At 53.1% G+C, this 20,997-nt stretch overlaps 6 protein-coding genes across 6 annotated transcripts; 5 read left to right on the top strand and 1 right to left on the bottom strand.

Annotated features, from left to right (window-relative positions):
* Positions 1–362: 362 nt before the first annotated feature.
* Positions 363–997, bottom strand: M421DRAFT_2430 (uncharacterized protein; the record flags this gene model as incomplete). The annotated part of the gene is made up of 2 exons (XM_033588512.1): positions 363–407; positions 791–997. The coding sequence occupies 2 exons, from the start codon at positions 995–997 to the stop codon at positions 363–365; spliced, it is 252 nt and encodes an 83-aa protein (XP_033452050.1).
* Positions 998–4,184: 3,187 nt separating this feature from the next.
* M421DRAFT_98882 (uncharacterized protein) lies at positions 4,185–6,673 on the top strand (the record flags this gene model as incomplete). The annotated part of the gene is made up of 2 exons (XM_033598673.1): positions 4,185–4,220; positions 4,250–6,673. The coding sequence occupies 2 exons, from the start codon at positions 4,185–4,187 to the stop codon at positions 6,671–6,673; spliced, it is 2,460 nt and encodes an 819-aa protein (XP_033452049.1).
* An 876-nt stretch (positions 6,674–7,549) lies between these two features.
* On the top strand, positions 7,550–7,852 carry M421DRAFT_2428 (uncharacterized protein; the record flags this gene model as incomplete). Its single annotated transcript, XM_033588511.1, has 1 exon — positions 7,550–7,852. One exon carries the CDS (start codon positions 7,550–7,552, stop codon positions 7,850–7,852), a length of 303 nt encoding a protein of 100 aa, XP_033452048.1.
* Positions 7,853–10,175: 2,323 nt separating this feature from the next.
* On the top strand, positions 10,176–14,004 carry M421DRAFT_417547 (sodium transport ATPase 5). The gene is made up of 4 exons (XM_033591507.1): positions 10,176–10,692; positions 10,743–11,008; positions 11,057–13,112; positions 13,164–14,004. Exons 1-4 carry the CDS (start codon positions 10,444–10,446, stop codon positions 13,779–13,781), a joined length of 3,189 nt encoding a protein of 1,062 aa, XP_033452047.1. The 5' UTR covers positions 10,176–10,443; the 3' UTR covers positions 13,782–14,004.
* Positions 14,005–15,153: 1,149 nt separating this feature from the next.
* M421DRAFT_90027 (RING/U-box) lies at positions 15,154–16,055 on the top strand (the record flags this gene model as incomplete). The annotated part of the gene is made up of 3 exons (XM_033597817.1): positions 15,154–15,302; positions 15,358–15,573; positions 15,626–16,055. 3 exons carry the CDS (start codon positions 15,154–15,156, stop codon positions 16,053–16,055), a joined length of 795 nt encoding a protein of 264 aa, XP_033452046.1.
* A 2,858-nt stretch (positions 16,056–18,913) lies between these two features.
* On the top strand, positions 18,914–20,225 carry M421DRAFT_406104 (alpha/beta-hydrolase; the record flags this gene model as incomplete). The annotated part of the gene is made up of 3 exons (XM_033590305.1): positions 18,914–19,251; positions 19,323–20,080; positions 20,131–20,225. The coding sequence occupies 3 exons, from the start codon at positions 18,914–18,916 to the stop codon at positions 20,223–20,225; spliced, it is 1,191 nt and encodes a 396-aa protein (XP_033452045.1).
* Between the last annotated feature and the right edge of the window lie 772 nt (positions 20,226–20,997).

The raw sequence follows: 20,997 nt of genomic DNA, 5'->3' as shown, positions 1-20,997 counted from the left end.
CAGATGACTCGCGCTGACCCCGAATCCTGCGCTCCATCGTACCGACTCTCGCCGGATTGACCAGCAGCCAAGCCCATGCGTAATCATACCTCCGAGCTCTCCACGACGCGAGGCGAGGCGAGGCGAAGCGAGACGTATGCAGAGCGAGACGTATGCGCGCAGAGCTGCGCCCGGATATAATGGCTGCTTGCCCTCGACGCCCCTGACTGGATCGTTTCTGGCGTCGCGGTGCGGGTGTTTCAGCTACATACTTCAGCTGTCTAGGGCTCGGCGGGGGGGGTTGATGCGGGATGCGGGGTGTGGGACGCGGGATGCGGGACTAGCGGGGCGGACCGTGTGCCGCTGTTTGGGGTTGGGTTGGGTTAGTTAAGAGAGTGAGGAGAGAGGATGGTGTGCTGCGACGATGTCTACAACAAGTGAGGAATGGATGAACGATGAAGTAATCAAGTGAAGTAAAGTTCTCGTTACCCAAGTCGATACCTATATATCCCGCCATGCCACCACCATGCTCGCGCAACAAACACAATCTATCCACAGCAAAGGCAACGCGAAGCAAGAAAAGTCCACACACGCACAAAGACAGACAGAAGCGACACACACCTCGCCCTGGCGAAAACAGCGATCAACGCCGAAGAAAGAATCAGAATCTACAAAGTCGCCAACCATACGCCCGCTAAAGCCAAAGGGAATCAAACGCCAGACAAGAAGAAGAAAAGATAACATACACCAAAACACACTCATGTCAAGCCGCCAAAACATCACTCACAACTCCTCAACACCCCGCGCTCACCCGCCGCCGCGCATCCTCCCCCTGCACACTGCTGGGGAACGAGAAATCAATCGGACTGGGCGGTGGCGCGGCGGTCTCGCCGTACACGTGCGCGCGCTCCTGCTGCGACGACGACGAGGCCTGGAATGCGGCGCTGACGTCGTGGCCGAGCGAGGCGTTGGTCAAGATCGAGAGGCGCTGGCGCGGGTTAAATGTCGACGACGGCATTGTGGTGGTGTTGTGTGGGGGTTTGGGTGTGGGGGTTTGCTGGTGCTTGGTGGATGAGTGTGGGTGTTGAATAGAGGCGCGCTGGTTTGGGCGGCGCTGAGATTGCTTGTTCAAGGTCTGTGTGGTGGAAGGGCGCGGGACTGGTGGCGATCCGGGTCCGGTTTTATAGGGTTGTTGTGCTTGGGCTGGATTGTTGAATGCAATTGTCGGCGGAAGGCGCAAGATGGTCTGAGTTGTTCGGGGTTGGGGAGCAAGTGTCTTCGCTGGCAGTATTGGCGAGCGTGAGGGGAAGTGGTAGCTGCGAGGGGTGAGTCAGATTTAATATTGAAAGCGCGGGATGGAACAGGGCTGATGTGTATGCGGGCGTTGGCACTGCGAACCAGATGCCGGGGCTGGACCATGCGGATGCGGAGGTCCCGGATTGGCGACGAGTACATAGAGGGCTGCAGGTGAGGCTTACCTTTGTCTTCTAGGCTACTCCAACAAATGCGTGACGTGGGAGAACGTGTTATGGTTGGGCAGATTGATACGTGCTGCTGCGAATGATTGCTCAAGACGGAAGCGAGGGTTACAAGCCTAGGGCCGGACTGTGGGAATGTTTGGCAGTTGCGTCAACGACAAAGGGCGATAAGCACGACTTATGTATAGCGCAGGGGGCCCAATAGACTGTGTGACGTGTAAGGGGTGGGATGCTGAGAATTGCTTTGTGGTATCAGGTATGAGGACGATGAAGCTGCAAGGGGAAGGTCTTCTTATAACTTTCACCGCCGACTGACTCGCACGGGTTGGGCAGCTTGGATCTTGCGCAGACGCTTCGAGCGAAAACAAAAGTGTATCAGAAATTAAAAGCGCCGGAGCGTACGGGGGCAGCGGACGGCTGCGCTCCTTGCTTTGACCCGTTGTTGCACATGGGCGCAGGTTCCACCCACGCCCAAACCTTCTAGGGAGCAAACTCCATGGCGTCCGGGGTCGCTCCTGTCACCATCGACTTGTCTGAGGTGTGCGGGCGCGAGTCTGCATGAAACGAAAACGGCGTAGCATGCGCGGGTGCCATATGCGGCATCCCACGCAGCTTTGCTGGTTGCTTGTTATCGCAGATGAGCGCGGCATGTCGATGCTGGCGGGCGCCCGCGGATAGTTGCTGCGTTGAAATAACGTGTAACACGCAGTTTTCGTTCTCCAAGCAAGGACTCAAATCGAGCCGTGATGTGCCGGAAGGAAGACTGGTCATTCTCTGACCGCTCCTCGCCATCGATCGTGTTCGTCCAGCATCCCACGCGAGGCGTGCGGTACTGAGATGGGGAAATATGGGCCACGGAATACATTCCCCGGACCCGGCTGCATGGCGCTAAGTCCGCAAATGAGGCGTCTGGAACTGGGCTGGAAGGTCTTCCCTTGGTCAACGGCACGATTTACAACTGTGTGCTCATCGATTCGCTGGGAGCGACGACAAACATCTTGTAACTAGACGATCCTTCGTGATGCGGGCGAGTGCTTGAAGCCTCCTTCCTTACTGTGCGAGGGCGGTCGCGAGAGACGGTCAAATTGTTCCTGCAATGAGGCTTCGAGAAGGGCTCAGAAGGACGCTCGTGCCAGCACTAGTCCCGTCTCGGGCAACTCACCATGTCGCTCTTGAACGGTCCGCCCCTTGACAGACTCGATGGAGACCGGTAGATGTCCGGTTGAAGATGTGGCCTGTCGTGCTCGCCCAAAACACGAAGCATTGGTCACCGCTCGGCGCCATCACGCCTCACACGCGTCGTCATGCTGGTCGAGCCAAAGGACAACGCTGCACACCTTCTGCAGCCTCACGCGATTTGCGCACATCGTCCGACCGTCATCCTAGCTCTGGGAAGCATCGCTCACCATTTGTGGGCATGAGGATGCAGTGGGATACTCTTTCTAGACACCGCTCGACGCCCTCCTGTCATGCGATGCCGAGCCAAGAGGAACCTTGTTCTCGTGTCAATCCATCCGGGCATCTAATAGGAAGCAGTGGGTGTCGTTTGTCACAAATTGACAACCTCTAGACCCTGCTACAGCGCCTTCGGTCATACAGAGCGTTTTGTGTGTTGGCGTCATCCTAGCGGCTTCCGCGCCCTTCCATTCGTTCCTCTCCGCATTCCCCGGACAGCTCCAGCCTCCATTGCCTCATCTGGGGAAGTCGTTCTTTCCCCTGTCGTAGGGCTGCCCTAGCTACGTCCTGCGGAGATTGTTGTCGCGCTTCCGTGTAGCCAGAGCGATGCGGTGCTTCGATCCAGGCGTCGCGAGGACAACTATCATTGCTGGCGGCAGCATCTCCAATTGGTGAAGCTTATTCCTCCTGCAGCTTCTTTTTCGTCGTTGCTATTGAAGACTGCACATAGCCATCGCCGTTTCGAGTTTGTCTCACCGCTGGTCTCCCCCATACTGTAAACGGCGTCGATGGTAACAAACAAGTTTCGAGTGCAAGCGAGCATCGACACGACAGAGACGGGGCAAACAGACCTGCACCTGCTGACAAAGGCGGTGTCTTCAAAGCTCGTGCGAGGAAACGGAAACGGAAACGGAAAGAGAAAGTCGCTAGGCAAGAGATTGGGAAGGATGCTCATTCAGCAGCATGTGTCGATACAATGCATCTGAGGAAAGACTGCATGGCTGAAGAGTTGGTTGCAATCTCGTGAACAGGCGATACTCCTCGTCTGCATCGTGATCTGCTGATGATCTCCATACAGGCAGCATGCTAGTTGCTAAAGCACGATGCGTGGCGATCCTCGTGGTAGTCCTGAGATGCTTTTGCTTCCCTTCACCTTGATTAGCGCGATTCGCGCGTGTTCATTCGCGCAACGAGTCGCCTTGGCAGATCCACCCTGCTACAGCAGATGGGGCCTACTATTGGAGCAAACGGCAAAAGACAGCAGCAAATGCCTCCTTCACTGCATTCCATCCCGCCGCTACTTGATCGCAAAATGACAACAAGAAAACCATAGCGACCCCGCCTCGCCCACCTTCCTCACAACTGCAGTGCCAACATCTGCCTCCCATACCGCCTTTCCAGTCAGTATGGAGCCATTGGATCGATATCACCAATGGCTTCAGTCACTCGCATCGATGCCGGAGCCTGAGGCTGCAGAGGCTTTGCGGAAAGCCTTATTCAAGGGCACAGCAGCTGGAGGTCTCACTTTGATGAGGGCAAACATTTTCCATTATGACGAACACATCCACCACTACTACGGCTGTCCAGGTATTGATCCATGCGACAGAGACATACAGGACACGCCCTTACCCTGGGAACAGGATCTCTTGGTCCCGATTGAAGACATCAAGGAGCAATCGCAAGACCTGGTCTTAAAGATCTACGACGACTGGGGTCAGATAAACCTCGCTGTCGTTCAACTGGGCTCCGTCATCCGCGATCGTTGGCTCAAGATGAATGACTCCCAGCGCAAAGCCATTTTATTACGAGCATCGCCCAACCTCCCTCCGAAACATCGCCCAGATATGGATCGGTGTCTTCTCGAGGTCTGTCCTCATCAGAGGTGTGCAGAAGGGATTGCACAGTATGCTTTCCCTCACCTCAACCTCGAAGACCTAACTGCACCGAACTCCTTGTTGATCCTCTTGGACGCGCGCACACGCCACGCCCCCTTCAAATTCGCTCTCTCGGATTATGAGCTAGCGCCTCTGATGAAGTTACGCCCAGCGCTTCTCGAAAAGACCAAGTACAGCATAAGTCTGTCAGACAACGACTTTGGCAAAGTCATCGAGTGGGATACAGAGGAGGAAGCTACTGGTGCGACCTTACTGGGCGATGCCGTGCACCCGGTTCAGGGCTGGCATATTCTCATCATTCAGATGGGTCTCTACGACTTCCTCGTACGCTGTATTGCCTTTGTCATGTTGGACGAACTAGAGGTCTCCGCTGAGCCCTTGCCTTCTGCCCCACAAATCTACAACGACGATTTCTCAACTCTAGACATTGCGCCGAAAGAGTCCCCGGAGAGACTGGAGTACGGCTCTCTCGATTCATTAATCAGAGATGCGCAGTATCGAGTGCCCATGTTCACGGACCTCGGGCGTCTATGTGCGCTTACGTCGGCCTGTAAGGATGCCGCAGAAGACCACATCTGGATGCTTCGCGAGGACCCGAGTTACTTCGCCGAGACTGTGCTCGAATGTAAAGAACATCGACCAGAAGTACTCAAGGGTCGTTTTTGTGGCCGGCTCCACAAGAACGGCCATCACGATCGACTCTGGGCACGGGTTCTTAAAGATACAGCTGCCAACGCTTACGTTGATTTCTTCGTATGGGATGAGATTCACTGGCGTATGAGAGATCTCAACGCCCTTGCGATGGAGCACGTTAATAGCCTCAGCATCGATCCTATCAAGTTGAACATCGAGCTGCCCGCCACGCTTTTGGAGTCGCTCGTCCAGACTTGGTCGTTCCTAGAACTGATCGAGTTGGATCTCATACAGCAGCTCAAGACTGCCTGGCCATCATCGCCTACCATGAGAGCCAACTTTGCACAGCAATGTGGTGAAGTCTCAGACGAGGAACAAGTTCTTGGTGTGCAGGCAAAGAATGCTGGTCGCCGCAAACGGGACAAGGAGTCAGAACACATCTCCAAGTTGTTTGAGTATCTCTGGAAACCGGATGTGCGTGCGAGACTTAAGGTCCACATCCTAGTCGATGCTCTATCACATTTGTTGAGAACGAACAAGCGAGCAAATGCGTTGACATCATCCTGGGTCGCTTCTCTTCTATCACAGCTATCGATAGTATCCGAGTGTTTGCGTCAGCTGAACTTCCTCCAGCCCTGGGCCAAGAAGGTCGCTCATACTGTCAAATTGAGGCAAACTGAACTGCTGGCGGCACACTGTTCAACGTTCGCGCGCTGGCACGCCGTTCTGCACACTGACTTCCAGAGCAAGAAGCTGATCAGACTGGGAGAACCGCGTTCGCAATTCCGCTACCCAGTCAACAAACGTCGAACACGCGCCAATGTTAACGCTATGCAAGCCGCCGAAGCCGCCTTGGATGCTTTCTGGCAGGCAGCTGATGAGCGATTCGTCGAGTCTACCGGCAGTACACCTCACGCCGTCATTGAACACTTGATGCAAGAGCGAACGTTGCAAAGGACTTCGCCCTGGGAAGATCCTGTAGAAGCACAGCCAGCGGAGCCCTCGAAGAAGCAGGTCGAGTGCTTCTACGTGCCCTTCTCGAACACTCTTCACGATCCAGCGCAACAAGTGACCGGCTCATTCGACAAGCTTGCGGTATCCGCTCGAGCAAAGACCAAGACGCATGGCCTTGCACGCAATGACAATGGACAAAAGAAGGACGATGTTGAGAACGGGAAGGATGGTTTACAGCCTAGGTTCGCTGTCGACAAGCGCACTTACAGTGTCTTCCGCAATCTCTTCTATTCGCCGCTCTCAAAAGATCACCCTGGCAATTTGCCTTGGCAGGACTTTCTGCATGCCATGGTTGCAGTCGGTTTTGCCGCGCAAAAGCTCCAGGGTTCTGCCTGGCAGTTCACTCCAACCAAGCTGAATGTCGAGCAGCCTATCCAGTTTCACGAGCCCCACCCAACTCATAAGCTGCCTTTTACTTGGGCCCGCCGCTTTGGAAGACGGCTTGCGAGGACGTATGGTTGGAGGGGTGATATGTTTCAACTCGCTGAGTCGTTGTGATCATGTCAATGGAAGAGTAATATCCAGAATTGTGGCTTTTGGTATACATGCTTACGAAAGCTCATTCTTCGTTCTTGAGCTTGTGTCACGTTATAGTTATGTTGGACTTTGGAAGTGTCAGGCGCATGGCTTGCACGCCACGGAAGGTGGAGTTCTGAATTGCTCAGGTACTTGGAGCATTTGTAACAGTCCCAAAAGACGATTATTGCAGGACTGTGTGAGACGAGCTCCACAATTTGTTATCGTTGATCAAGGACCCTGGCACGGAGCATGGAAACCTCATCTATGAGGCAAAAGGCCCCTTTCTGGGCGTGTTCAATTCTCAGTATCAAGGTCCGTAAAATCCATATCAAAGTGTGATCATGCTTTATGGTCCGCAACAGCACGCCTTCACTTCCGCCATCGTTCCCGCTAATAATATGCTACACGTCCGGCAGAAGCTACCAGCGCCGCTTTTTGAGGCTCTCGTTGAGACGTGGTTCTTTCTTTAGAGACACCATCCTCAATCTCGTCTACCAAGTCCATCGTGTTTGGCCTGCTTCCCCAGCCGTCCGTTTCTGTTTCACTACGTCCTGCAGGCGTAGCTGTGAGCACATTATCACCGTTGCAGACGCTCAGATCGTGGTCAGAGATAAAGCACTAAGCGTACTTCTGGAGCTGTTCTGGTTCCTCAGGAGTGCAAGTGGTCTGAGATTGTTTGGCGTCCACACAATTGTAGACGATCTTGAGAACTGCATGCAGACAGCTGAACGAGCTTCGTTGTGTGTATTTCCTCTGGTCGCGTCATATGTCTCAGCTGTCGATTGATTTCTCAATGCCTACATCGCCTGCAGCTAATTCTAGCCTTGGGCTCGGCAGGTACAGCATTATGTGGAAATGCGTAAAGCTGGGCTGTTCATCAAGCACGCTACACTTTTCGCCAAGTGGCACGATACCCTTCTAACTGACTTCTCGGGTATCAATCACCCGCATTACGGGAGACCGGGAGAGGAGTCCGACTACCCTTTTGATCAACCAGTCACGGGGTCAGATACGAACAAGATGCGAGCTGCTGAGACGGTACTAGACAAATTCTGGATCGAGACTGATCAGCGTTACCGCCTCAAGACAGGTACTATGCCGTACGAGCTGGACGCCGACATCATCTCTGAATGCACTATCTTTCGCACTCCAACCTAGGGGGAACGCTTGAATGGTAATCTCGAACTTGTGCCGATGAGTTTGCATGACACTAGCAAGCAGATTACTGGAACAAAGGCCGCTGAATCTATTCGTCCTGGCCGAACGATGCACTACGAACACGCCAAGACGCATTGGATGCGTTTAATCCATACGACACCCACCGCTCTTACGAATCACACCACGGGCGAGCGCATCCTGGTGAGGACAGCACCGTGGGTGCCTTCCATCTGAACGTAGGGCACGAAGATTACAGGCGGATTACATCTATCGGGCATGGTTTCCGATACTTTCTCTGAGAATGCGTATGATGTGACCAAGCAGATCACAGGGGGCTTTGCGAAGGCTGAAGCATCAGTCAAGTCAAAGACTAAGACGAAGGGCGCCATTACTGGGGACATCGGCGGAGAGCCTGTGCCCACACCTCCGGTACTTCCTGTTTAAACGCGCCAGACTGTCTTTAAGGTCGAAAAGCGCTCTCTTAAAGTATTCAGGACACTCTTCCACTCTCCGGACTCACCCAACCAGCCAGGACAAGTGGCCTGGCTTTATCTGCTCCACTCCATGGTCGCCGTGGCATTTGGCGCCGAAAAGCTTCGATCTTCTGCCTGGCAGTTCACGCCTCTGGCTTCGGTTGGGGAGCGATCAATTCAGCTCCATGAGCCTCATCCTGTCAGCAAGCTTCCGTTCGTGTTGGCGCGTCATTACCGATGGATGATCGAGTCCTTCGAGCTTGCGTATATTCTGTGTGCTTTCTGAGCCGAATTGGCGGTTCCGCCAGAGCTCCGCAGGTGCGGATCATCAGTGGTCGTACTCTGTACTGACCGGATGGGCAAGAGTCAAGGGTGTTGTGCATTGAAAGGGTCTAAGCTGTTGGCAAGGTAGTGTTGATTCGGCCTTATATGACTTCAGCGATTGGTGCAAAGGCATAAAGTCATCGCACGCATGGACTGGTAGGTGATTCTAAGGTTGAGATCGTGGAGAAGGAGCGTGCTGCATCGAAGCAGATTCAAGGCATTCCTACAACACAATTCTTAAGAGCGCACATCACTGGAGTAAAAATGCCGCAAGTGAACTCGTGACGGAGCCGATAATGCAAGGGAGATGAGCAATGTGGGATGGATGCCTGTAGAAACTCGACCGAATTCAAAAGCTGTCACTGATCACGTGATCGGCGGTATTCACCCTAGCGTGAGGTCCATGCACCTAACTGTGACATCATTTATATCTTTAATTGGCCGCGGTGTATGCTCGAAACCATCGGAGATAATTGACACGCGGTATATGGATGGCGTAGGTACGCAATCGTACTACTCAGGTGGCAACTCTACATGTCAGATCACCTTTTCATGCCGGGATCAGGCATCATATCGACTTAGTGAGATTTGGAGCCCTGCAGCAGAGCCTTAATGTACTCCACAGATGGCGTAGACCAAACTCAGCAACTCCGGAGTTGATGCTCTCGCGCGCTTGACTTGAGTGGATGTATCGGCACGGACGGGGCCTGATGGACCAAGATTCGACAGTGAGAGGCTGGGAGCAATGGAGGAGGCGTGTCTGTTAGACCCCTTGTGCCAAGATACGTCGCAACGAACATGTGCTCGCACGTTGCTCGGTATGGTCCAGTAAATGGCCATTCGCCAAATTTAGAGAGCGAGCTTACGCTTCTACCTTAAAAGATTCTGTCTCTTGGGACTCGGAGGTGGAGGCGGCGGGGTGGAACAGAAGACCGGATCTGGCCGAGAACCTGGGGAATGTTGAGCCTCGTGACCTGCTTGGCAGCATCTCAGAGACTCAGTCGACATGATAAGCAGACGAAGAAGCTGAACGCCGAGAGTTCTCAATCTTCGTAAAAACGCCTTGTGCATATTCGCTGACAAGCTTTTAACGTTGGGCTGGACGTTGGGTGCGCAATTGAAAGCGATTGTGGAGCTACGTGTGGATGCCACGCTGCGAGTACAGTAGTCTGACCCCTTGGCAAGAACACTATTGGCGGCCTCAAGACTTAATCGGCAGGTCCTCGGTGTTGAGTGAGCGTGGTTCGCGCAGTCGTGCGTCATTCACTACCGTACGCACGGGCCAGTGCACGGCTAGTCGGCAAAAATCTGGTGCTTCTCGAGCAGAGCCAAGATGATTGGAAGGTTTGGCGCGGATTGGCAGGCGTTAGAGCGGAAATCTTGGCCACCCAGGCCCTGCCCTCACGACCACGTTACAGCGATATGACCCCCGCAATACGTCATCTGGTGCAGTTGTACGATGCAGGTCGTCTGAAAACGCCTCATGAAGGCATTCAAATCCTGTGGCTATGGGTAGGAGCATGAGTGAACGATCCCCGTTGGCTCCGCCGTCGCTAAGCGGGGCATCGCTGCATGCATCCAGACGCTAAACACTCTCCAGCAGTGACGTCCTTGGGTCAGTTCCCACCTGCCAAGGGCTGGATATCTGGTGTGCTTGGCTGTCGCCATGGTCTGCCATACTACGTCCCGTCTGCGTGTCCAGGCCGAGGTTTAAAGGTTCTCAATTCCCCAGATCTAGATTCTTTGTCAATTCCAAACTTCTTCTTAGCATCCGAATGAACAAAGGCATTCGCCATGGGAGGAAAGCAACCATCACTTGAAGGCCACAAGTCTGGCCAGTCCAACGAGCCTCTGTCCGCACCGGCTCACGTTCTCGACTTCAAGCAAGTGATTGAGGAGACAAAGTGCAACCCCGACGACGGTCTCACGACATCGGAAGCCAAAACGCGACTTGACAAGTTTGGAAGCAACGATCTCGGTGACGATGGCGGTGTTCAGCCCGCAAAGATCCTGCTTCGACAGGTCGCCAACTCCATGACATTGGTGAGTCCGAATGTTTTGGTCTTACAACTTCCACTCTAACAACCCACCAGGTGCTCATCGCCGCTATGGCTGTCTCATTCGCCATTGAGTCCTGGATTGAAGGTGGTGTAGTAACCGCCATTATCCTGCTCAATGTCGTGATTGGTTTCTTCCAAGAGTTCAATGCTGAGAAGACTATGGACTCCTTGCGATCTCTCAGTTCTCCTACTGCCACCGCTATCCGCGACGGAAAGACTGTTACTGTTCCCACCATCGAAGTTGTTGTTGGTGACTTGGTCGAACTTAAGACCGGTGACACGATTCCCGCTGACATTCGGTAAGCTCAATCGATGCCACTGCCAGGATATCCACTGACAACTTTCAGTATTATTGAAGCCGTTAATTTCGAAACCGACGAGGCCCTCCTGACCGGCGAATCGCTCCCAGTCAGCAAGGATGCCGAAGCTACATTTTCTGAAGAAACTGGTCCCGGTGATCGCCTGAACGTTGCATATAGCTCAGCCACCGTCACGAAGGGCCGTGCCCGCGGTGTCGTTTTTGCGACCGGCATGTACACTGAGATCGGTTCCATCGCTATGTCTCTTCGCCAGAAGAACTCCCGCGTACGTCCCGTTAAGCGCAAGGATGATGGTAGCAGACCAAAGCCCCACCGCTACGCTCAAGCTTGGGGTTTGACCGCTGGCGATGTCGTCGGTGCTTTCCTTGGTGTCAACGTTGGTACTCCTCTCCAGAAGAAGCTTGCTCGCCTAGCTATCCTTCTTTTTGGCGTCGCTATCATCTGCGCTATCATCGTTCTTGGTTCCAACTCGTTCTCCAACAACCGCGAAGTCATCATTTACGCTGTTGCAACTGGTCTATCCATGATTCCCGCCTCTCTCACTGTCGTTCTGACAATTACTATGGCCGCCGGCACGAAGCGCATGGTTCAGCGTCACGTCATTGTCCGTAATCTGAAGTCCCTCGAGGCTCTTGGTGGTGTAACCGATATCTGCTCCGATAAGACCGGTACTCTCACTCAGGGTAAGATGGTCGCGAAGAGGGCTTGGATTCCCGCCAAGGGCACATACTCTGTTGGTGTCACCGACGAGCCCCATAACCCCACCGTCGGCTCTCTAAGCTTCACACCCAAGGAGCCCCGCCATATCGACCCAGACCAGGACGAAAAGTCCCAGACATACGAGGAACTCATTGAAGACAACCCGCACCTGATTGAATACCTCAAGGTCGCATCTCTCGCCAACTTGGCCAACGTTCACCAGACTGATGGTCAATGGAACGCACGTGGTGATCCCACCGAAATCGCCATTCAGGTGTTCGCATCCCGCTTTGACTGGAATCGCCTCCAGTTCACTCAGGGCGATACGCCCCAGTGGAAGCAGCTCGCCGAGTTCCCCTTCGATTCTGACGTCAAGAAGATGTCTGTCATCTTCGAAGAGGTCGCCTCCTCAAAAAAGATGGTCTTCACTAAGGGAGCCGTGGAACGTGTCATCTACTCTTGCGATACCTATTACAACCCCGAGAGTGACGATGTGGTCAACATGGACGACGATATTCGCGAGGAGATCCTCGCCAACATGGAGGCGCTCGCATCCTATGGTCTCCGCGTCTTGGCCCTTGCCAGCAAGGACTACGACGGCCCGCTCCCCACCAAGGGCCAGGACCTTGATCGCAAGACCATTGAGGAGAAGCTTATCTTCCGCGGTCTTGTTGGTCTCTACGATCCTCCCCGCCCTGAGACCGCCGGGTCCGTTCGTCAGTGCCAGAAGGCTGGTATCGAAGTCCATATGCTTACTGGCGATCATCCCGGAACTGCTCGCGCTATTGCCGCCGAAGTTGGTATCTTGCCCTCGAACATGACTACACTTGCCAAGGACGTTACCGACGCCATGGTCATGACTGCCACTCAATTCGACAAGCTCTCTGACGACGAGGTCGACGCCCTTCCCTTGTTGCCTCTGGTCATTGCTCGTTGCGCGCCGAATACTAAGGTCCGCATGATTGACGCTCTGCACCGCAGGAAAGCTTTCGCTGCGATGACTGGTGATGGTGTCAATGACTCTCCATCTCTTAAGCGCTCTGACGTTGGTATTGGTATGGGAACTGGGTCTGATGTTGCCAAGGACGCTTCCGACATTGTTTTGACCGACGACAACTTCGCTTCTATCCTCAACGCCATCGAAGAAGGTCGCCGTATGTTCGACAACATCCAGAAGTTTATTCTACATCTGCTCGCCCAGAACATCGCGCAAGCCTGCGTCTTGCTCATCGGTCTTGCGTTCAAGGATGAGACTGGTCTCTCTGTTTTCCCTGTCTCACCTGTAGAAGTTATGTGGATCATCATGGTCACCTCCTCGCTTCCTGATATGGGTCTTGGTTTTGAGATTGCAGCGCCCGATATTCTGGACCGCCCCCCTCAGAGCGTAAGTTTACCCCACCATACCTGCGAGTTCTACATGCTGACGAATCACTAGCTCAAGCGCGGTGTCTTCACCATTGAGGTCTTGGTCGACATGTTCGTTTACGGCCTTTGGATTGCTGCCCTCTGTCTCGCTTCATTCTCGATCGTCATGTTCGGTTTCGGTGACGGGAACCTTGGTACCGGCTGTAACGAGGGCTTCAACGACAGCTGCACGACCGTATTCCGCGCTCGTGCTACTACTTTCGCCTGCCTTACCTGGTTCTCGCTGTTCCTCGCGTGGCAGATGATTGATATGCGCCGCTCCTTCTTCATGATGCAGCCTGGCTCAAAGAAGTACTTCACCCAGTGGTTCCACGATGTGTGGCGCAACAAATTCCTGTTCTTCTCTATCATAGGCGGATTCGTCACTATCTTCCCGGTCCTTTACATCCCCGTCATCAACACCGTCGTTTTCAGACACTCTGGAATCAGCTGGGAGTGGGGAGTGGTCTTCATCGCTACGTTCCTCTTCTTTATCGGTATTGAGACATGGAAGTTCGCCAAGCGCATGTACTTCAAGAAGAAGGATCCTGCTGGTGGACGCAGGGGCTCGGTTGATCTTGAGGCTCGCGTCTTTGAGCGCTACCTCAGCACAGCGATCAGCACTGATGACGATAACGAGAAGAAATAGGTGGACTCATGTGCATAGAGATGATCGTATGAGCGGAGTTTTGTTTTAATGCTTCCAATTGGAAGTGCACTTTCGATGATGGTTCATCACTGAGAAAAGGCGTTCTTATGCATAGCTTGCGATACCTTGAGGCCTACCATGGCCTTCTCCTCTTGAAGGAATTAACGTTTTTATTTAGCCGCTAGATATCACTCTGCGATAATACCAAGATAACAAATTCAAGCTCCGTTTTCTGTGACCAGCCTCTTCGCATTACTGTAACCTCCACGACTTCCACTAGAACGCAGAGTACTGGCAAGCGAACACTAACTAACCCCAGTTTCCACAAGAATGCAGAGTCTGTAGTGGGTTGTCTCTGCTATCCGACAGACCACCCATGCACTCCGATTGCGATTGCTGACGTCTCACTTTTGCCGAACTTCCGAGAGTGTCAGTGTAAATCGCCGACGTTCAAAATTTCCATAACCAAAACTTGTTAAGAAAGCTTTGATGACACCGAAAACAAGTTTACAGTTGCGATCACCGCTGCGCTCCAGTGGGGGTTAAGACTCAGAAACCCTGGCTGCACTCAAGACTTGTGACACAAACACGAGCGTATCTCCTGACACAACAAAAGCCACACAATCTACCTCGCTGGAGCATCTTACCACTTGCCATATCAGGCCCACTGGCATTCGCAACTCTTCGCCTGCAAAAGCCGAAGGCGCACATCGCCGCTAGCCCAGAACACACTGAGAGCCCCGCTCCTCTCCGCTCCTCTGCCGCCCAGGCTGGGCACGACCAAGCCCGACAGAACCGAGACTTCTGGGCGCCGTGCACTCGAACTGGCGCTAAGCGGCTCCATCGCCCCGGCCTTTGTTAGCGAGTGCGTCAGCCGAGACAACTCGCTGCTCTTGGACACATCGTTGGAGCCTTAGATGCAGTCTTGTGCAGCTTTGGTGCTTGGAATGGCGTGATAAGACCCAATGCCTGCTTGCGTTTGCGGAGTTAGCGTGTGGGCGCGCACGGAGTTGAGGCTTGCCAGGGCCAAGCGAGCTGGCGACGTGAGAGAAAAGCGTGGCTGTGGAGGCTGAGCACTTGGGATGTGGTAGAGGGACTTGTGTGTGGGGAGAGGCGTCTTGGATAAGAGCACCTGCTGCCCTCTGCCCTCGCGACTGCGTACACGGCCGCGGAATTTCTATTTCCGTCGATTTGAGAGCTTTCACGCATCGCGAACGTGGGGTCCGTACACCCTTGACCATCACTTGAGTGATCCACCGCTATTGGGCTACATGCGTGCTTATGGTGCCGACTTTACCGATCACGCCTACGTACATACCACGCCCGAGTTGCCACTCGCAATTGCAAGGCAGACTGAGGGAGCTGGGCAAGGATGCCCGTGCTTATCAGAGAAACAGGGCTGGAAGGTTTGGCGACGCTTGAAGCACGACGATGGGACCACCATGACAACCGATCGATCGTATCACCTACAGCATTGGCCTTCTTAGTTCCTGTGTTGGTCGTATTCTTCTTTGCACCGTTGTGAGTCGACAGCACTACGCCTAGATCATAATGTGATGCTAACACCTGCGTACAGCTTATGCGTATTCTGCATTCGAAGGCGACGACGAGACATACCGGTCAGACGAAAACGTCCAATCAAACCACCAGCATTAGAACGTTCGGCAGCAAGGGAACGGCTGCAGTCGGTAGCAGAGGTATCGAACGTGATTGGAGATCAAAAGGCGGCATACGTAGCCAGGCATGACGAGCAGGTTGGCTCAGATGACGAGTCGATTTCTGACAAAGAATGGTGAGTAGTTAGTGTCTTGAGACTATACCAGAACAAAACTGACCAAGGACAGCGCGATCTGCCTCTCGACATTGCTTGCACCGTCACCACCTGAGCCTGCAAAACTGAGCAATGAGATCGGAGTCGATGAAGCTGTGATAACACCACCTAAGACAATCGAACAGGAAGAGATAATGCGATTGAATGAATGCGGTCACGAGTTCCATGCGGAGTGTCTGATCTCATGGGTCGTGCTTCACAAGAAGAGTTGTCCGATTTGCCGTACAATCTACTACCACGACGAACCCGGGAATCCAACAGATGTCGAAGCACAAGCGGCAGCCCCAGCTCAGGAGCAGATGACAGTAGTTGAGTCTGTTGCACCAGCTCAGCCTTCTGTATCGAACTGGCGTTACTTTTGGGCTGGCCGTGACGAAGGACAGAACTCCACGGGACCGGGTCTTCGCTCGGGCTTGCAGCGGCTTCGAGGGCTCCGGTCCTGAGAGAGCTTCGTGAACAGTTGACGCTGTTCGTGACCCCTAAGCGAGGTTTTGGGATCAAAGAGTCCTCGTTGATTTGCGACTTCGCTCAATGGAATCCTCTCACCCTGCAGCGCATTTGCCCGGCGACATGGTTCCGAGCATACTCTCCGCTCGCAGGACTATGTGATACCGCGGAAATCCGACGTGGATCGTCTGAAGGGATCGAAAAGCGCACGATCCGTACATTCCAGAGATCGAACGACTATACAGCATTGCAGACAGAACAAGGAGCCTACGGCCGAGACAAGTTACCGAGCCTATCGAGCGCGACTCTGGATGTGACTGAGTCACAAGACGAGAATAAGGTTTACGGGATGAACAGCAGCCACACGGTGTCCCAAACGTAAACTGTTGTAAGAGCAATGGCAGGAGGGTGACTCCGAATGTTGGACGCAGCGTATGAATGAAACCCAGATACTATTGCGAAAGGTAATCATGGCCTTTGATACTTATCAGCATATGAACACTAAGCATTGCGTGTACTTGTGAGTGACTAAGCATTGCGTCTTCCTGTAAGTGACCAAACTGTGTTCTCTAGGATACTGACAGCTTATGCAGCACCTGATACAACTTAGAACGTACGCGGATTTTGGACGTAGCTCTAGATGACTGGGCACTGCGCTGTGAAGACTCGCCTGGCCAGCTCTAACAGCAACACTGTAACGATTGCTGTTGTTTTGCTGGTTAGCCGCGGTGCGCGTCTAGTATACTACAACCTGAGTGACTGAGCTCACCTATCACGGAAGTCAACTCTCTAATGTCTCCATTTGCACTTCTCTTTATCACGCAAGGGTCGAAGTGGCCCATATTACACCAGAACTTGACCCTGGCGCCTGATGCGTTGGTCAAGAGCCTGGCGACCCGCGCTTGTTGCAAATGATCAGAGTGCATTCTGTTGAAGGCCTCCAGCCTGTAGCATACACGCCACACCTCAGAAACAGGTAAAGTCCGTTACGATGTACAGGTGTCGTGTTGATAAGATGAGAATTAACCGTGTGACATCCTGAATTCGGTTCATTTACGTCACGCCCCCGTTAGACGGCGCTAAGTGGCCTCGAGTGGAGAAATCTTATGTGAAAACACGGCGTACTTGTGATACAACAAATGTGTGACTCCCTTCTCGGGCGAAAGTCGACAGCTAATTGTCGCCACCAGTAGCTCATCCTTGGCATCGAAGGCATCCGAAGTTTGAGGTGGAGGATCTTGGGAAACCCCAAATTTACGGGCATACATCGATGGACATATCCTGGGTCTCACCGAGTCCCGTGAGCTCGCTGAGACTTCCCATACGTCCCAGTGATATTGTACACGCTCTTCTCCGGCTCCCATCGTACGTTGACATCAGGACCGGTGATGCGCAGTTCGTCGTATCGAACCTTGCCTACGAAACGGCCGATTTTGTCTTCGAATACTGATACTGACATCTTGAACATCTTCTTGGAGTGATCTGATGGGAGACCAAGGACCAGTTTGTAGATATACTCGCTCGAAACTCAACACTCGTAGATGAAGCGAGCCGTGCATCCCCTACAAGAGGACGTCCACTTGTCACGGTCAGCAGGTGCTACACCCAACAATCAGTTTGGCAAACCTTCATCTGCTTTTCGATGTCCTTCCTGGTCATCTCTCTCGCCTACCTCATCATCTTGTCCGCTTCTCCTGGGGAATATGCCTTGTGTCCAGAATAGTTGTCCACCTGGAAGATTATATTGTCACGCTGCTTTTGTAAGTCGAGGGCTCGTTGTATCAGCTCGGCTTTCGTAGGCTTTATGAATTCTTCTTCAGTCAGTGAGACCGTAGAGACTAGCGAAGGGCTGGTGCGAGCGCGTTCCGATCCCATCTCCACCGGTACGGCTGATTGGGGCCAACTAGTACGCTGTCGGAGGGCCGCTGTCGCTTAGTTCTGCCAACAGCGATGCGATGTTGAATTGTCGTGTTGAGTAGTGCAGGGAAGGGACGCGTCGGGGACGCGACTTCCGCATTTCCCCAAACTTTGATACACTGCAACGACTCCATTTCCACGTTGACATATCAACTATTGTCCACATGGGTCGTCATTATACTGATATTGATCCAGAGCCACCATTGAGCGTGACGGTCAGCTCAAGACCTTCGAGAGTTCGGGGGCATTGTTCTCACCAATGCTTGCGGTCCTTGCATTGGGTGAGTGACTTGTAGCCGACAATCCGCATTATTGAATTTCAATTGAAACTCCCTCAGACAGTGCGACCGTCGTTGAGTCTTTATGAACTTGTAGCACGGTGCTAGTCTCTCCGAATGCCTTGAAGGTCCTATTCTAATAGGAGATTTGGAGTGGCTTCACTCAAGCTTTCCTGCCATAGGACAGTCTAGCTGTACTGCGAGCGATGCATCGAAGTCAGCATAATCAGACCCAGCACGTACCCATTACACTCCTTACTAAACATTGGCTTCACTCTCCCGAATCCTTCACGTTACCAAATAGCCTATACAACTCTCCAAGTAATCCTCTAATCTTTAGCCGACCGGTTCCCCCGCAGAACCAATATACTATCGCAGTCCGGCATACCCATAAAGGCAGCTCCGAGAACGTCGGGACGACGCTGAAGATCTCTAAAGATGGTGTTGCGGAGAAAAAGCCGTGGCCCATACATTAGCTAGATCTGGATCCTCGATGACGTGTGACGCAATGAAGCGCGTCGGAACGCGATATTTGATAAAGTGCATGCGGGGTCGCAAACAGCTTATATGTACAGAGACACTGACTGCCAGTATATCTATAACTCACGGTTACAGTGGGGAATAAAGCTGTACACAACAGCAAACACCTGCGAACCATCATGTCAGAGCAAATAAAACCATTCGACCCAAACGTTTCTCAAGAGGAGGTTGATCGCCTGTTCAGGAAGCTCAAGGACACACGTCTGCCCGAGATTCCAGTTGTACCAGATGCGGGAGACGACTATGGTCCATCGCTGGAATGGATCAATAAGCTCAAGAACTTTTGGCAGGACAAGTACTCGTGGCCAGAAGCGCAAAAGAAGATCTCCGAATGGCACCACTTCACCACCGAGATCGAGAACCTGAAAGTCCACTTCATCCACGAGAAGGCTAGGACGAGACAGAAGGAGGCCATTCCTCTGTTACTCGTACACGGCTGGCCAGGGACGTTCCACGAGTATGCACCCTCTCCGGCTTTCAATACCTGAAAACCTCCAGGGTCTCCTATGGGCCGACTAACATACCCAGATTCCAAAACGTAATGCACCCACTTCTCGATCCTAAGGATCCCAAAGCACCCGTCTTCGACCTCGTCGTCCCCTCCCTTCCTGGTTTCTGCTGGTCACAAGGCCCACCCCGCGGCTGGACTCTACAAGACACCGGGCGAATTTTCGACGCCCTCATGAAGCGACTCGGCTACACCTCGTACGCCGCGCAGGCAGGCGACTGGGGCCACTGGGTTGTCCGCGAACTCGGATCCGGACGCTACAACGCATGTAAAGCGGTACACACCAACATGTGCCCCGGCGCTCCTCCAAAGGGTTACAAAATGAACGCCAAAGAGCAGGCCGCCATGGACCGCGCGAGGTGGTGGATGGGCGAACACCTGTACGAGGGCCACATGGGGTACGCAATCGAGATGCGGACGCGGCCGCAGACGATCGGTGTCGCATTCAACGACAACCCGGTGGGGATCATGATGTTCATCGGTGAAAAGTACGACGAGCTCGCTGACCCTACGATCGGGACCGCAACGCTGGACAAGGAGGAGTATGTAAACGACGTGTGTACGACGCTGTCGTTGTACTTCTTCACGCCGCCGAGCATCATGACAAGCATGTTGTGCTATTACAATAACGTCAGGCATGAGGTGTATACTGAGTTCAATGCGAAGGATGAGAATCTGATTAGGGTCCCGTTGGGCGTTAGTACGTTCCCGTATGATGCATTTCCGGTACCAAAGGCGGGGGCGGAGACGACCACAACGAATCTGAAGTTCTTTAGAGGTGGGTGTGGAGAGCTTGGTATACTGAAAATTGAGCTGACATTTTGGCAGAAAGAGATCGTGGTGGGCATTTCGCCTGTATGGAGATGCATGAGGAGATGGTCATCGATATGCGCGAGTTCTTTGGCGAATTCTACGAAGCTTAGTGGAGTTAATCGAATGCTGTTGCTTCTCGCCCAAGGCGTTGACTATGCGTGTTGGGGCGTCCCACTCATCGTACGACTGACACAGATATCAGTTCTTCGAGTGCAAAAAACAGGTTAGTTGTAAGGTCATATCCATGAAGAACTGGGAGTAAGTCCGACTCTTATGGATGACTGGGCCTTTCGATGACCACAACAGGAGCTGCCTGGTGCTGTCGCTTTCCTTGCATTAAGAGATGGAGTTGTTTGCTGCGCAACTGCTAAGGCAAGTCTGGATGCGCTATGCTCGCTTTCTTTCAGGTGTTGTTGCGTTATCAGTCGCACAAACAGCAAGGGAAGGCGCAGCTGAAGCACTTTCCTTTCATGTGCCGCGTGTCTTCCTGACCGTTTCGCAGAGTAAAGGGTACAAGCATCGCCATCGGTGTGGCAGCCACATGCATTCGTGTTGCAAGCGGTAGTCGTGGAGACGCCCTGCCTTTGTTCACTCTGCTCTTTCTTTGTGCGCAACGTTCTGGCCTACCTGAGAAACCGTATCGTACGAGGTGCTACGTTTCCAGGTAGAGAGATTAGCAGCGACGCATCGACAATATTCTAGACCGTTTCGCTGGGTGGTCGCTGGACGGTGCACTCAAAGTATTGGAAGGTGGAACCGTAGCTCTTGTCTGTCTGGATGCTAGTCCCGCTGAATGCGACAATGGCATGTCAGGGCTCAAGTCAGCATACGGCTTGCATCAGCTGAAGCGCAAAGTGAGGTGAGAAGTGAGATCTCAATGAC

The sequence above is a fragment of the Didymella exigua genome (genome assembly GCF_010094145.1).
Source record: "Didymella exigua CBS 183.55 unplaced genomic scaffold M421scaffold_5, whole genome shotgun sequence".
Lineage (NCBI taxonomy): Eukaryota > Fungi > Ascomycota > Dothideomycetes > Pleosporales > Didymellaceae > Didymella > Didymella exigua.
This window is presented reverse-complemented; position numbering and strand designations above follow the sequence as displayed.

Coding starts and splice junctions, on each gene's coding strand:
- M421DRAFT_417547 (XM_033591507.1), top strand. CDS start 10,444: ATGGGAGGAAAGCAACCATCACTTGAAGGCCACAAGTCTGGCCAGTCC. Junction 10,693..10,742: donor TCGCCAACTCCATGACATTG/GTGAGTCCGAAT, acceptor ACAACCCACCAG/GTGCTCATCGCCGCTATGGC. Junction 13,113..13,163: donor TGGACCGCCCCCCTCAGAGC/GTAAGTTTACCC, acceptor ACGAATCACTAG/CTCAAGCGCGGTGTCTTCAC.